General features: G+C 44.8%; 1 protein-coding gene across 1 annotated transcript in view; it reads left to right on the forward strand.

Annotated features, from left to right (window-relative positions):
• AMMECR1 (AMMECR nuclear protein 1) overlaps positions 1–14,341 on the forward strand; it is a gene marked incomplete at its 5' end in the record, with an annotated part of 106,006 nt that overhangs the window by 22,319 nt on the left and 69,346 nt on the right. The window contains one exon of the mRNA XM_082488015.1: positions 3,680–4,211. Within this exon, the coding sequence (XP_082344141.1) occupies positions 3,680–4,211 (532 nt within the window). The remainder of the gene's footprint in view (positions 1–3,679; positions 4,212–14,341) is intronic.

Consider the following 14,341-nt stretch of genomic DNA (forward strand, 5'->3'; position numbering starts at 1 on the left):
AACAGCTTCATAGAGATGCCAGCTGTTTACACACTTCAATTTTTGGAGTTTGGTTTTACAGAATTAACTGTGGTATAATGTTTCCTTTAGTTCTAAGAAAGTGTAAAATGATATATTTTGAAAAGAGGGATTTCTATTTCCCTTTCTTTCATTCCCTAGTTCTGACTTTTTTACAGTCTCAAGCATAAACTACATTCCCTTCACTTTCAAGGCCCTTTATCTTTCATATCTTTCCTCAACTGGCTTTCTTCACCTATTATTTAAAATTCAAACACTTCTGTGATTTCTGACAGTTTCCCCGTAAATATGTACAATGCCACTTTAGGCTGCATCTTTGCATTTTTCACCAGCATTGTTTAAGCTGCTCAAGGCTATTAATTCTCAATTTTGTATAGCCACTCCAATAGGCCAACACAGATTTTTGTGCAGCCCTCTGATAAACCTGACTGGAGAACTGATTTGGCTGAAAAATTATCGAGGGAAAAGAATAATTGTTTTTCAGCTTGATCTTCTGCCTCACATCTGCACAAACAGCTGCACGAACACAACAGAATGGGTGGGACAGGAAAGAGAACAATTAGCTGAGGTAGAGCTGCTTAAACCAACATTACTACTACTGCAGAAATGCACATGGAACCACAGCCTAAACGTGCTATTTTAAGGACCCTTTTAAATCCCTCACCTGTCACAGTGACTATTAAAAGAATTGATACTAATAAGGCAAGGATTATATCACTCCTGCTTACCGATGCAGCCCGACTTTGGCTCATTGTTTCCTTGTTCTCGTTGTTCTTCTCTTGTAAGTAGATTGTAAGATACTGAGAACATAGATCATCTTTTGGCCTACTTGAGAACAATCTGACTTCTACTACAGCCAGTGCAAATCTTACCTCGGATTCAAAAGGAATTGGATCATGTCTGTTGGGATACCATTTCCCCCAGATACTAGCCATTCTGTTTTGGTTTTTTTTTTGTTTAAGGGCAATCCTTCAGAGCAGCTTTGGATCACCGAGAAATATCTTTCTGCAAATAAGTCTATTTTTCTTATCAGCATTTCTCTAACAGCTCTTTTCAAGAATCATGGGTTGTGATTTTTAATTAAAAAAATAGTTTGTCTCTCACTTGTAACAAGTGACAATTCTAAAATCACTGGGGCTTTAGAACATGAGGTGAGGAATAGTGCTAAACAGCTGGAGTCATAAAGAAGAGCTACATCACACCTAAATTAAACTGATCTAATTGCACTAGCATACTGACTCCATTCGTACTGCTAAAAGAGCTTGCTTTTTACACTGAGCTCACTCAGTACTTAAACTGCATGTGAGGCACAGCATAGTCATCAACCAACAGGAGAAATCTGCTAAAGCTAGCAAAATATAGAAGTACTATATACGTGAAGGAACTGAACGTGTTCAGGGTTCCTTGTAATAAGAAATGTAAAGGTCCTTGAGACTTAACTGAAGCAAAGGGCCAATGAAACAGGTGTTGCAGTTAACTGGGGCCATCTTATCCAAAGAATAAACTCTTCTTCAAATATAAATGGAAAATTTCCATTGAGCTATGAAAAATGTTTTGCGAGTCCGCAGTTCTCTCCACTTCAACAGACTGACAAAAAGATTTGATCATACAATTGTGTCCTCCTGATTCCACTAAACAGTAATTTCCACAGTTGTGTTCATGTATTTGCTGTTGTCTCTACAAAAGAGAGATTTGGCGCACATTACATTGCAGTGAGGTAAAACAGGAGCACAACTATAGGCAAATACAGCAAAGAACATCCGCAGAGGTGGAAAATGTAAGGTTTTTAATGAATAAGTAATATATTTAATTTACCCTTTCATTTAGGACCATTGCAATACAATATTTGATCAAAAAAATGACTGCTGTGCACTTTCAGTAGTCTTGATACTGCATAAGGAGATCAGTCCTAGCTCCGAGGTGCACAATGAACTTTTCAAATCTCTGTCCCAGTGTAGTGAACAATTTATATTTGTGTCTGTACCATAAGATTTTGCAATTACTTGCTATTTTTATAAATGTTGGTGATAAATAATGTAGGATGGTAAAAAAATATATTAGAAAAAGCCTGAATTCAATACCTGGCGAAACTATTTTCCCAAAAGCAACAGAAGGTGTCACTGCTAACTGATTTTAAACAAATGAATCCCGTAAGTGGAAAACACCGCCTTTGTTTTGAAAGAAACTTGAAAGTTGTTTGAGAGAGGGGAACTGGATTCCCTTCTCAAGTATTCTCCAGCTCCAAGCATAAACATTACATTTAAAAATGGAAAAGACTGCTTTACACCATCTAATTCTTCTCCTTTCTGTATGCTATTATTCCCTGCAGCTGTTTCACCTCAGGCTATGATTCACAGGCAAAGCAAGAGAAGTTTAGGCCAGTATTTGGACAAACCCTCAAAGGGCTTTTTAACCCATTAGTATTACAGCTGTAGTAACTGGGGATTTTTTCTTCAAATCCACGATAATTCAAGATCCAGACAAAATTAAGACTATGAGGACGCTGGAGAAACCATTTCCAACAAGAAATGTAAAACTGACTCTCTAAGTAGTTTGCAACTATGAAAACTCTCTGTAGACTGCACTTTAGCTTGGGTAATGACTGTCTGTCTAAACTTGCGAAATTATTTTAACTCTGTGTGGCAATCCTCACTCCCTTGTCTTTCTTGATATTGTAGTGTTGCTGTTCTATGTTAAACAGCTGTTACATCCCATGTCAGAGATGGCTGCATAACACTGATGGGTGAGGTGTTATTTTCTAAATATATGCAGCTTTTGAAGTACTTTATGGCCGTTTGCAAGCCTCTCCATAAATTCAGATATAGCTATATGTGAGGCTAATATAAAGCACATTTCCCCTCCCACCCGGGTAGCTTGGTCAGCTTCATCTCAGCTGCCTGGAGCACTGCAGGAACTCACATCCTTTTGCCTCTGGACTTCCCTTCCCTGGAGGTCTGGCCATGGGGAAGCCTGGGCTGCAGGGTCTCAGGGCCTACGCTGCTTATCGGATATGAAGTAGCTGCCAAAGCTGTAATTAAAAAAAAAAAAAATATATATATATATAAAGCCCATGGCTTTTATCCATCACGATTGCATGTTTAAAGGCGCATCCAAGCGCTCCCTGCAGGCTCCCAGCCTGCCCGCTCCAACACAGCCCCTCAGCCCCTCTTCTCCCCCCCCCCCCCCCTTCCCAGCAGAAAGGCATCTCAGGTCACTTGAATTATTTAGCGGGGTGTTTTTAACCATCTCAAGGGCTTTGCTTCTGCCGTGCGGCTCCAGCGGAGCTCGGGTTTGCGGGTTTATTTTTTTCTTTTAATTTTTTTTTTTTTTTTTTTAGCACGCGGGGTGGAGTTGCTCCACTTCCCCGGCAGAAGGAGGAGAAAAAACACGCGGGTGGGGTGGGGGGAAAGGCGAGAGGGGCGGCTCGGCGTGTGGAGGGGAGGGGAAGGGAGGGGAAAGGCCGCCAGGCCCCGCCGCGGCCGCCACACCTGCGGGCCGCGCTGCCCCCTCAGCCCCGGCCCTGTCAGCCGGGGCCGCTCGCCGGGTCGCTCTAACGCAGCTCTCTCTGTCTCTCCCCCTCCATCTTCCTCTCCCTCCCTGCTCCTCATTCATTCTTCCCCCCCTTCCCGCCGCCTACCCTCCCGCCCCCTCCCCGTTGCAGGCGGAGCGGGCCCGGCAGGAGGCGGAGCGGGCCGCCGCACGTCCCCCGGCCGGTCGGCCGGCCCCCCCGCCATGGGTCGGAAGCGCTGCGTGGGGGGAGACGGCTCCAAGATGGCGGCGGGTTGCTGCGGGGTGAAGAAGCAGAAACTCTCCAGTTCCCCTCCCTCGGGCTCGGCCGGCCCGGGAGGCGGCGGCAGCGGCTCCCACTGCGGCGGGGCGGCGGCGGCGGGGGGCGAGCCGGGGGCGCTGCCCCCGCCGGGGGGCCCCCGCCTCAACGGCCTTGGGGGGCTGGCGGGGGGCGCCGCCGGCTGCGCCCTCTCCCCGCCGCTGCCGCCCAGCTGCGGCGGGGGCCCCGCCGGCCTCTCCCCGCCGGCCGCCTCGCTGCTCTCCTCCCCCGGCGCCGGTTCCGGCGGGCCCGGCTGCAGGAAGATGGTGGTGTCGGCCGAGATGTGCTGCTTCTGCTTCGACGTGCTCTACTGTCACCTGTACGGCTACCAGCCCCCGCGGAGCCCCCGCTTCACCAACGACCCCTAGTGAGTATCGCCGCCGTGCCCCGGCGCGGCTCCCCCGGCCGGCCGCCCCGCCGGCACCCGCCTCCTCGCTCCGCACCTTCCCCGCCGCCGCCCGGCCCCTGTCCTCGCCTGGCCCCGCACGGGCCCGCCTTGTCCCGGGGCCTGGCCCGCGGGCGCCCCCGCCCCGCCGCCGTGCGGGGCGCGGGCCGGGCTCCCCCGGGGGCCGCGCTGCCCTCCCGCGCCCGCCTCGCCTCGGGGAGCGCCGCGCTGCCCGGCGCCGTGCCCCCGGTGGCTCTGGGAATCCCTGCCGGGTCCCCTCCCGTCTTGGGACTCGCTAGTGGCATCTCCCCCCGGTCCCCCCGCACCGCCGGCCGGGCCATGCCGTGGCCGATGTCCGACCGCGGGGGCTCCAGGCGGTCGGTGCCCTCTCCCCCGCTCCCGGTTTGTGTTCGGTAGCGCCCGAGTAGTCCTTACTGGGACCCCTTGGCTGGGCAGCCTCTCTCTGTCCGTGTGTTCTGCATGAGTACGGGCCTCTGCTTCACCAGTGTCGGATGGTGAGTACCCAGTGTACGAGACCTGTCGTGTGAATCCCGGGTTTGTGAGCACTGGTGTACCGGTACGTTGTTCCCTGTGCCAGGCACTCATAACGCTACTTTGGTGTCGAACTGTGCGGAGTCCTTGCTTTGTAACGACCCCTGAAGATCACCCAACATTAGACATCCCGAGTCCCCGAGTAATCCACCACATCAAATTCCCGGAGTTTTGAACAGATCACACAAACACCTGTTACTCCTGTCCTCCTGAGCCTCCTTGCGAGAGCCTCCACCAAGGGCCTGCTTCCTTCCCATCCCTGGCCGCTCTTGTTCAGTGTATGCCTTGAACCCCGTGCCCTCCCACCTTCGGAAGCGACCCGCCAGGGTGGCGTTGCCCAGCATGTCGGCACCTGCAGCCTGCCTGCGCCGGGGAACCGGGCGTGCTGTTGTAGATGGAGTTCAGACACTTCGGGGAGTAACTTCTCTCTGATGGGAAGTTACTTCCTCTCAGCTGGGATGAGTTACCGAGTCGCTGCATGCTCCAAGTCTGTTTGAATGCAAAGTTAACGTAAGGGCTTGTTGAAATTTAGTTTCCGCTGTTTTACTTTGCTTTTAAACGGGCTGGAGCTCATGTGGTGAGTTTCCAAGCTTCGGCTGAGACTTGAGTGCGTTGGTCCACCAGACTGCATGCCACTTGTTTCCTCTTATGTATAGCATGACTTGAATCTGTGAGAACCTGTACTTTGCCGGTACTCAATGAGTACAATTTTTTTGTGTGTGTGTCCGAGACCCTCGTGCACCCTCACCGATGCAAATGGTTATCATGCAGTCCGTGTTTCATTAATGAGATGTAGTGTATGCTTCTCAGTGTTTAAAATAATGTAATGTATTAATGATCTTATTTGGAGTCCTTGCTGTTCTAACACCCAGGATCTATACATCTCTTGCATACTTTCAGCTGCTGTCATGACAACCCAGCTCTGTGGATTCCTACTTAACCTGCCACCCCAGCAAGTCTTCCCTATATGCTCTTCATAACTCCTATGTGATTACATCAGAGTACCAATAATGAAAGGAGGGCAGGGAGACTCCACTGTGAGTTTCTTTACCCAGGTCTTTTGTAAATCCGTGTCTGTCCTTTTGTAGATACCAACTGTTTAGGAACCACTGCTCTGAGTAGCCATTTTCCTTTGCATTGTCCTGTATCTGTTCTCCATCCCAGACCACTATAGGTTACAGCGTCAGCCTTTTGCTGTTTCACTCTTTCATTGCCGTAAGAGAGCTGAATTCTGTCTGTGTCTCTCTGTAACACTATTACCTTGTTGTTGTTATGTTTTTTAATTGTATTGCAGAATGTTTTGTGGAACAGACTAGTGCTACTGTCTCTGTTTTATTAGTGGAGGAAACTGAGGCAGGAGTGAAGATCTTGCCACTGAAATGTTTTCCAGTAAGCACTTTGATTCCTCTTAGTAACCAGTAGATCACTTCACCTTTCTTCTCCCACTTCTTACTTTAACAAGAATGCAATAGCAGATTAAGTAAAATGATTTGTATTTTTCTAAAATTCATATGTATGCTTAAGTTTTCTTCAGATTTAGTTGCTACATCTGGTGAAAAGTTGCTGCATCAATGGACTTCTGAAAATGGCACTGCCATTAAAATTAGGGATATCGTTTCCGCTTATTCGCACGCTTGTGCCAGCGTGCATGGTTGTACAGATTGAGAAATGATCTAATAATAATTTTATTTTTTTTCCCTGGTTGGTTTTCACAGAGATTGGTTCTCTCTAGATCATTGCATGGCTTCACAAACACTTGTGCCTGCACAAGTGTGAGGTGGGAATAAGCAGACAGATGGCAGAACTGCTGCTTTCAGCAGCCTTGTGAGCTGATTATGTTTGTGCAGTTGGGGAAGTAACTTTGGAAAAGTTGTTCAGTATTACGTGTAAAATTCTAGGTCGGTGAATAAATGGCTTCTGCTAAAGTGTTCAGAGGCGGCATGACTTCTAGCATTCAAAAGATTTGCAGGCAGTCTTATCGATAACTGGGTAGCTCACAAAGACATGGTGTTGTCTTTGAAGCTGAGCTTCATCCTGTAGAGTGGAGAAAAAAAAAAAAACCTGAATGAAAACTGGCATTTTTTAGGAAATGTATGTTGCGGCTTTCTGCCTGGAGGTTTTGTCCATAGACCAAAATATCTGTTCTAAGAGTAGTAGTCTAAAATAAGAGTTTGTATGTGAATTCTAGAAATATATTTTTTTAAATTACATTAATTACAGGGAGGATGAGAGACCTGTAAGCAGGTATCCTCACACAAGCGTGACTCATGTTCCTTTCAGGCCTTTGAACAGTGAAACTGGGCACGATCAAAGTAAAGCAGGTGGCTGAATCACTTGGACAAGGGGTTCTCGTGTGTTTTCTTTTGAATAAAACCTGCTTGTGACACCTCTGGATTTTTGTAACTTTTTGATGCCAAGATGAGGACCATGGCAGGGCTTGAAGAGAAGGAAATTTGGAGCAGTTAGTAGGAATGAGACAAAATGTCTGTTTTGAAAGGGTGTGGGTTTTGGACTCTAGCCCATACATGGATGAAATAGTTGGCATTTTCATATCTTTGACTATAGTTCCTGAAGCACAGGGTATAGGGTGTTGGTCAAGGGTATTGCTGGGGAGCTGTTGGGTTGGAGAGAGTGACTCATGGAGTCAGAAGAGGATAGCTGGAAGATACTGAAGCTGTCCATCAGTGTCTTGTTGAGAATAGGCTCAGCAAATCTTTCCAGCCACAGGCTTCCTCTTCTCTTGTAGGCTTCCACTGATCTGCCAACACTTTATTGTATCACTGTCTTAATTGAAGAACTTTCTTCTGCCTGTAATTTCACTTCACTTTGAGTTGGTCTCTAAACCACCCTTCCCTTCTTCACGGGGAATGTTCTGCAGGGCACGCTCTTTCCCCTTGTTTCTACCAGTTTGGTGGCTCTCAAACTATAGGTGCAGAAGGAACGTAAAAATTATCCTGGAGGTGTGGAAGCTGATATAAAGTTTGAAAGTCGCTGCCCTAGACAAAAGTTTTTAATTATACAAAGTGTCATTCAGACACAGTTCATGACACTCAGTTTGATGAGTAAAGTTATGGAAAACTGCAGTTGATTTAAAAGCAGGTTTTTTAGAAGTGGCAATAGAAATAAGTTGTAAGGGGGGATGCAGGAAGAGTTGTAGAAACACTTTACCCCACTCATTTAGGGAGAAGGATAACCAAGTAGCCTTTTTTTCCTGTGTTTCTTACCGTTGTAACAAATAGCTCTGGTCACTATTTCCTTTCTGGTTTGGTCTTGTGCAACACACCCTATGCCTCCATGATCGGTGGAAACAATACCGTGTCCTGCCTTCTATTGTGGAAGTGGAAAAGGGCCACCCACCAGTGTGAAAGGGCTCAAGGTTCACGCTACTCATTACTGTTTTTCTTCTGGTAGGAAAGTGTTTGAGTGGAAGCGTGTGCAAGAAGGTTGTGACAGGATGGGAAGGGTGAGTGTGTGAAGAGGAGTTCAGTTGAAGCTGTGCTGTGGGGAATGAGGAGGACTTTTTTTTTCTTAAAGATTTTTACATGTCTGCTCACTATAAAGATTTCCCTTGGCACACAGAAATCACCTTCTGAGTTTTTGATCCTGCACAGTGTCTGCCTCAAGCTCTTCAGCTTGCTGACTAAATTTCAATGTCGACATCTTTCGGGGGAAGACTCATCTGCCAGTTGTTTGCTTCTTCTAGTCCCTTCCTTAAGGTGGCCTGCTGGTGAACAAAATTATTTTGGTGGTGACCAGCTGTACTTGACACAATTTGTAAGGGGAATTGTTTGTTCTGCCTCTGTCATCTGGTACGTGGTAACCAAGAACAAGATTTTGCAACTGGAATGGCTGATGTGGCCCGTGCCCTGCTTCCCGTCTGGGAGGAGCCCTTGGGAAAGGTGTTTACCATGAGCACCTTGCATCAAATGCCTAGATGATGGCTTGCTCATATCCTCCTCATCTGACGGGGGGAGTCTGAGCCAGAGGCGTTAAGTGGTGTGGATCTGTGTACGTGTGGTAGTTCTGGTGCCTTAGGGGAAGCATCAGACTCGCTGTGCCTGCACAGGCTGCCAGCCCTGCGCACTCGTGGGGGCTCCAAGCCTCAGGCAGAACTGTTGTTGGCAACCACGTTCTTTTCCACAGGAATAATCTGTATGGCTCGACCGTCTTCTGTGATTAAAGGCCTCTGGATTAAAACAGTTGGACTAGATGATCATTGTAGGTCCCTTCCAACTGAAATATCCTATTCTATTCTAAATATTTGGTAGGTGATATCGAGTCTTGACCTAAAGACTTAGCTTGGAAATCCATCAGTTCCTTTCTTCATTGATGACTTGTAGTATTTTGTAGCAACTGTTCCGTTTGGCTGCAGGGCAGAGATACAGATATGCTGCGGTGTTGACATGTCTGACCTTTGCATTTCATTGTGTTTTCAGGTGTAAGATCTATCAGTTTGCATATTCTAGAGGTGTATGGGGTAACACTACCTTAATTCTTCATTAGTGAAGTCTGGAGACATTTAAATTCAATACAGTTTAAAAATGTGGAGCTAGCTAATCTGGTGCCCGTTAGTTTTCACGCTCTCAAAGAAAGTTGTGATTCTGCTCAGAGTGAGTGTAAATTCACCCTGTAGTAAAGAAATAGTTCTAAGGTTTGTTACTGGCCATCCAATTTTTTGCCTTAGTTACTATTTTCTTGATACTATGTTGGCACTAGTGGTGGTGATTTGCTAGTAATTAAGATTGGAATAGTGTCAAGTCTTCCTGTACAGTCCCAAAACTGATTTTTTTTTTTCCCCAAAATGTTAAATTACTGCCTGATGCTTTCTTTTAAGGCATTGAAGAAATATTGGGCTTGTCTATAGGTGTGTACATACGCTTACGCACATATGTAAAGAAAATTCTTACAGCTTGCAGGGTCATAAGATCACATGCTTTTTTCAATTTCTTGTTTCTTGGCTGCAGCCCGGCTTCCTCTTAGTCTCTGCAACTTATTGTAACGTTTAAAGTTGGAGCCTTGTGCTTGACTCCTTGTTTGCCTTGGTATATATTTCTTTACAAGCATTTTTGTGAAACTTTGCCTGGAAGCTTACCGAAGTATGAATTTCATATTGTCTTAAAACCCCCCAATGTTCTTCCTCCGCAATCCTTACTCAGAGTTTGGCTGTACCTAGTGACATTACTATTCTTGACATCAGAAGTTTTGAAATTTTGTTGTTTCTCTGCAGGACTTAGTTGTAAGGCAGTGGAGACTGACATGTGTGGCAGATCTGTGCAATAATTTGTATTTATTGTCACACTCAGTAACATTACACAACAGCTATAATGATTGCTTGGTCATGGCTAAAGATCAACACCAGTCATAAAACAAAAAATGCAGCAACAAAACACGCAGACGGGGAGGTGTTCTCTGGTCTCTCTCTGACTTCATTCTGTTTTTCATGCGTATGTCATGCGGTTTTGTATAAGCTTCAGTATTTTCTTCTGACTTAAAACGGTCTTTACTGTTGAATATTAAATGTTGGAATATGAAGTGGTGGTTCTTTCAGAGTGGCGTTCTGCGGTAGATGTTTTTAAAATACAGTGCGGTAGAAAATGTGTATTTTGGCTGGTGTTGGCAGTGCTCAGCAGGGAATTCCCAGCATATTTGAAAGCAGGACTGGTGAATGCATCTTGGTACAGCAGAAGAGGAAAGGGGATAAAGCTGCATGGCTTCAGAAAGAACTTACATTTGCCAGTAGGTTTGTCTTCTGATATGATTGGTGAATGGAGAAATATTGCTATGACAAACTCTGAATTAAGTTAACTATAATTTGAGGTCTTTATTCTTCATAAGCTTATTTCAGTGAGCTGTTCTGATGTCCAAATGAGGTAGTTTCTATTAGTACAGGAGATCACATCATAGACAGTCTTAAGGATGGACCCTGGTTTTGTTTCTTCAGCGAAAAGCAGTCACCACAAAGTTATAATAAATGCCCTGATTCACTGCAGTACTAGTTTTGCAGAAGTTAATTGTTCTCATACCCCTTGTAGGGCGAGGAGGAGTCAGCAGCCACCTCACCCTGTGCCATCAGTCTGGTCATTCATTTGTATTGTCTCCTTTGTTTTAGTTACATTCATATTTTTTCTCATGTTTTCTTTCACTCTGTCTCGTACTGAAGATAGCCCTGATAAAGATTTCTGTGGGTTTTGCAAATTCAAATTTTGACGTTGTTTTTGACATTATATATTCCTGTTTAACCTGTCTGCCTATGAGCAAAATGTGTTTTGGGTCTGGATTTGACTTGCTTCATTTGTACATCTAACTCTAATATTCTTTGTTAGAAATTGTTGAGAAGTTAATGATTTAAGAATACAAATATTTTGAGTTACTAAAAGAGTGCAAAGCTCTGCCTCTTCTTCAGTTGAGTTAAACATGTTGTTTCTTATGACACCTTTATAATTGTAATGTTATCTAGCATTGAATACAAACCCAAGATAAATCTAATGATGGCATTTTTTGTGTCATATCTGTTAAGAAACAAGTAGATACCGCCAAAGTGTATGGACAGTTCTGTTATCAAGCCCTAAACATCTTTTTAACTGCTCATCTCGATAGATAGGGAGCAGTTGCTGTTGTTGAACACTAAGAGATAACCAGGAAATAAAAGTTTGGAAGACCAGGCTGGCTCAGTTTGCTTAGTTTACAGATCTAGGCTGTGAATAGTCAGTGAATGAAATATATTTGCCTAGCCCATAGTTTTTGGTTCTCTCAAGACTCATGCCATAATTAATGGAGCAAGCTCAGTATGCCAAGCTGTCTATTTTTACGTTAAGTACTTGTTTACAGTTAACTGTAGGTTTTCCATAGCATCAAATTATTGTCTTCGGAAGTAGAAGTGCTAGTATGCTAACACAGAAATTGTTTGAGCCATATACTGGTGATTTCTGTGGTAAGAGTCTCTCTGGAAGGCAGGAAAGATGCAAATTATTTAAAAATAATAGTAGACTTGTCCGAGTTTGGCCAGTACAGAAACTGTTGCTAGGCTGGAGGCCAAAACAAGTCCAGTCAGGCCCTGACCCTCATTAGCAAAGCATTATGAAAATGCTTGACCTTTTTTTTATGATGTTTATGCTCCTACGGAGTGGGGTATTATATTGGTACTCAGCTTAGCATTGCAAAGTTTGCATTTAAAGAACGAGATGGGGCAGCTCTACTGCAGTTAATTCACAAATTCTCAAAACCATGTCCTTAATAACAAAGCATGTTAGGGAGTGCAATAGCTATAAAATGGAATGTAGCTGTTAAGTTGGACCTAGTGCTGCATTTAGATAGCATCTAGTTAATAATTTGAACTTGGATTGATCCATTGTCTAGATTTCCTTACTGTTTGTTAGCGCTGTGGTGTCTTTCAGCCCAGCACTGCAGGCAGCAGTAGGTATCTTTCCAGGGCTACTCGTGTGACCTTCTAAAAAGCCCTTCATTTTCGTTACTGGGATCTTGGCAAAAGGCATCACCGTAAAGGGCTTGATTTGTTAAGTGGGGTACCCCCTGCTCCCTTGGCCGTAAACGCTTCCTTGGTGAGATACTTGTTGCATTTGTCCCATCTCTTCACTCCTGCTGTCCCTCCGAAGAACTGCACCTGTGTTTCTCTGCCTTACAGGATACGCCTTAAATGTTTGTGATCTGCCTGGGCTTTGATAGCTTCCTGGAAGGCAGTGCTGCTTTTGAGTACGTGGCTATTGCTTTGCCACACTGAGTACTTGCAGCCAAGGTTATTAAAGCGCTAATTTCATGAGAATGACATCTTACGGAATGCAGAACGGCTCCACTGAGTTGTGGCAAGGTCACTGGGACAGCATCCATATAGAGATGTGTATGTCTTCCCAGGGCGCTCGTGCCTTTCTCTATTATGGGGAGTGAGTTCTTACAATCCTTAATGCCATAGAAAATCTCATTTTATGGCCTTCTTCCCATTAGCTTGAACTCTGTGGTGTTTTTGGCAAGGCCCTGCCTAGGGCTGTGGTGCTTTCAATATGTGAGCCGTAGACATACTCCTGTAATTTATCCTTTCCCCCTCTGCCAGCAAAGATATCTCCTCTCCAGACCTCGCTGGCACATGGTTTCCAGCATCTGCGATGCTGCCTGCTTTACTGGGTGGTGCTTGGAGTCCATGTTTGAAACAGAAAAGAAAGGAGGGAAGGATCCTTGTCATAATCCTTTTCTAATCAGCACCAGAATTGCTTCTGTTTCATCCTTCCCAGAGAGTTAAATCACTTCCCTTGTTTTCCGTGTGGCATTTTGCACAGAGGTGAGAATTATGTGGATAAAGGTCTAGAGTTTGTGAGTTTAAGCTGTATTAGGAAAGGTGGAAAAAAGTGTGTGATCTTCCACTGATGGGTAACAATTTGGGCCAACTAAGTAAATCTGCCCCTTTTCCAGGTGACTCTAAGAATATAAGGATTGGGTGCCACACCGTTTTCCTTACCCAGTAAGTGAGGACAGGGATAAGTTCGGCTGCCAGTGAATGACAAGTTGCAAGGCAGTTCTTTTCTATATAAATAAATGTGCTAAAAGATGGACTTTTTGGGAAGATGATGTGCTAGGTAGAGGTTCCTTGTAAGCTTTATAGGGAGAAAAAAAATATTTTTCTAGTCCTCAGTACTTAAATTTGACTGCCACATTAAGCAGGCAATGAAAGCCAGTCAGAAGAGTGTTGCACCAGCCTTCTAAGTAGTCTTTCTGCGGAGAGAGTATTGGAGGCTGAGGAGGTGGTTGAAAAACCCACAGAAAAGGTGTAGTCGTAGTGAGGAAAGAAGCCCTCTTCAAAGACTGCTGCAGAGCCTGCAGGGAGGTGAGTAATCTCAAGTAATGTGTCGCATAAGCATGAGGGGAACAAAACTTCAGCAAGCCACTGGCCCAGATGAAAAACTGCAAGCCACGCGGTAGAAAGCAAGTTCTTTTGGTACAGTGTTTTACAAGCAGTTATCCAAACTCTGAAGAACACAGGAAAATGTCATATTAAAACTAATCCCAATTGACGTGCTGATAGAATGTGAAATTCTAGTGATTAGACTCACTCTTCCTTAAGAAATAGGAGTATAATTCTGACTCTGGTTCCGTTCAAGTGGAATTGAAAAGTAAACAGAAAAGAGGCAGGTGGCAAAAATCTCATATGTGATGCTTGCCACCATGATGTCTGAATTCCTGTAAAATACTGGGAATTTGAAAGAAGGTAAAGATTGGTGTTGTTCATTTGGAAGGAACGCTGGATAAAACCAAGCATTAAGAATTAGCGGTTATAAGGAAGGATAAATAGAATACAAATTACCTTTATCTTATTTCACAGAAAAAAGATTCAAGTGAGACAAATAGTCCCATGTATGCTTACCATTGTGGTCTCTTTTCACCTCAAGGATGAATTATTGCGGTCTGCTGTGCTTGGACTGTATTTTAACACAGAAATCTAAGCCACTGAAAAAGTATCTCCCAGTAATGCCTCTTTTTGGGAGAATATGAAATCTGTGCTTCAGGTTATTTGCTGCCGGCTGCTGGGTTTTGGTTTTGTTTTTTGGTTTTTT

Source organism: Vanellus vanellus (genome assembly GCF_965231255.1).
Source record: "Vanellus vanellus genome assembly, chromosome: 10".
Taxonomy (NCBI): Eukaryota; Metazoa; Chordata; class Aves; order Charadriiformes; family Charadriidae; genus Vanellus; species Vanellus vanellus.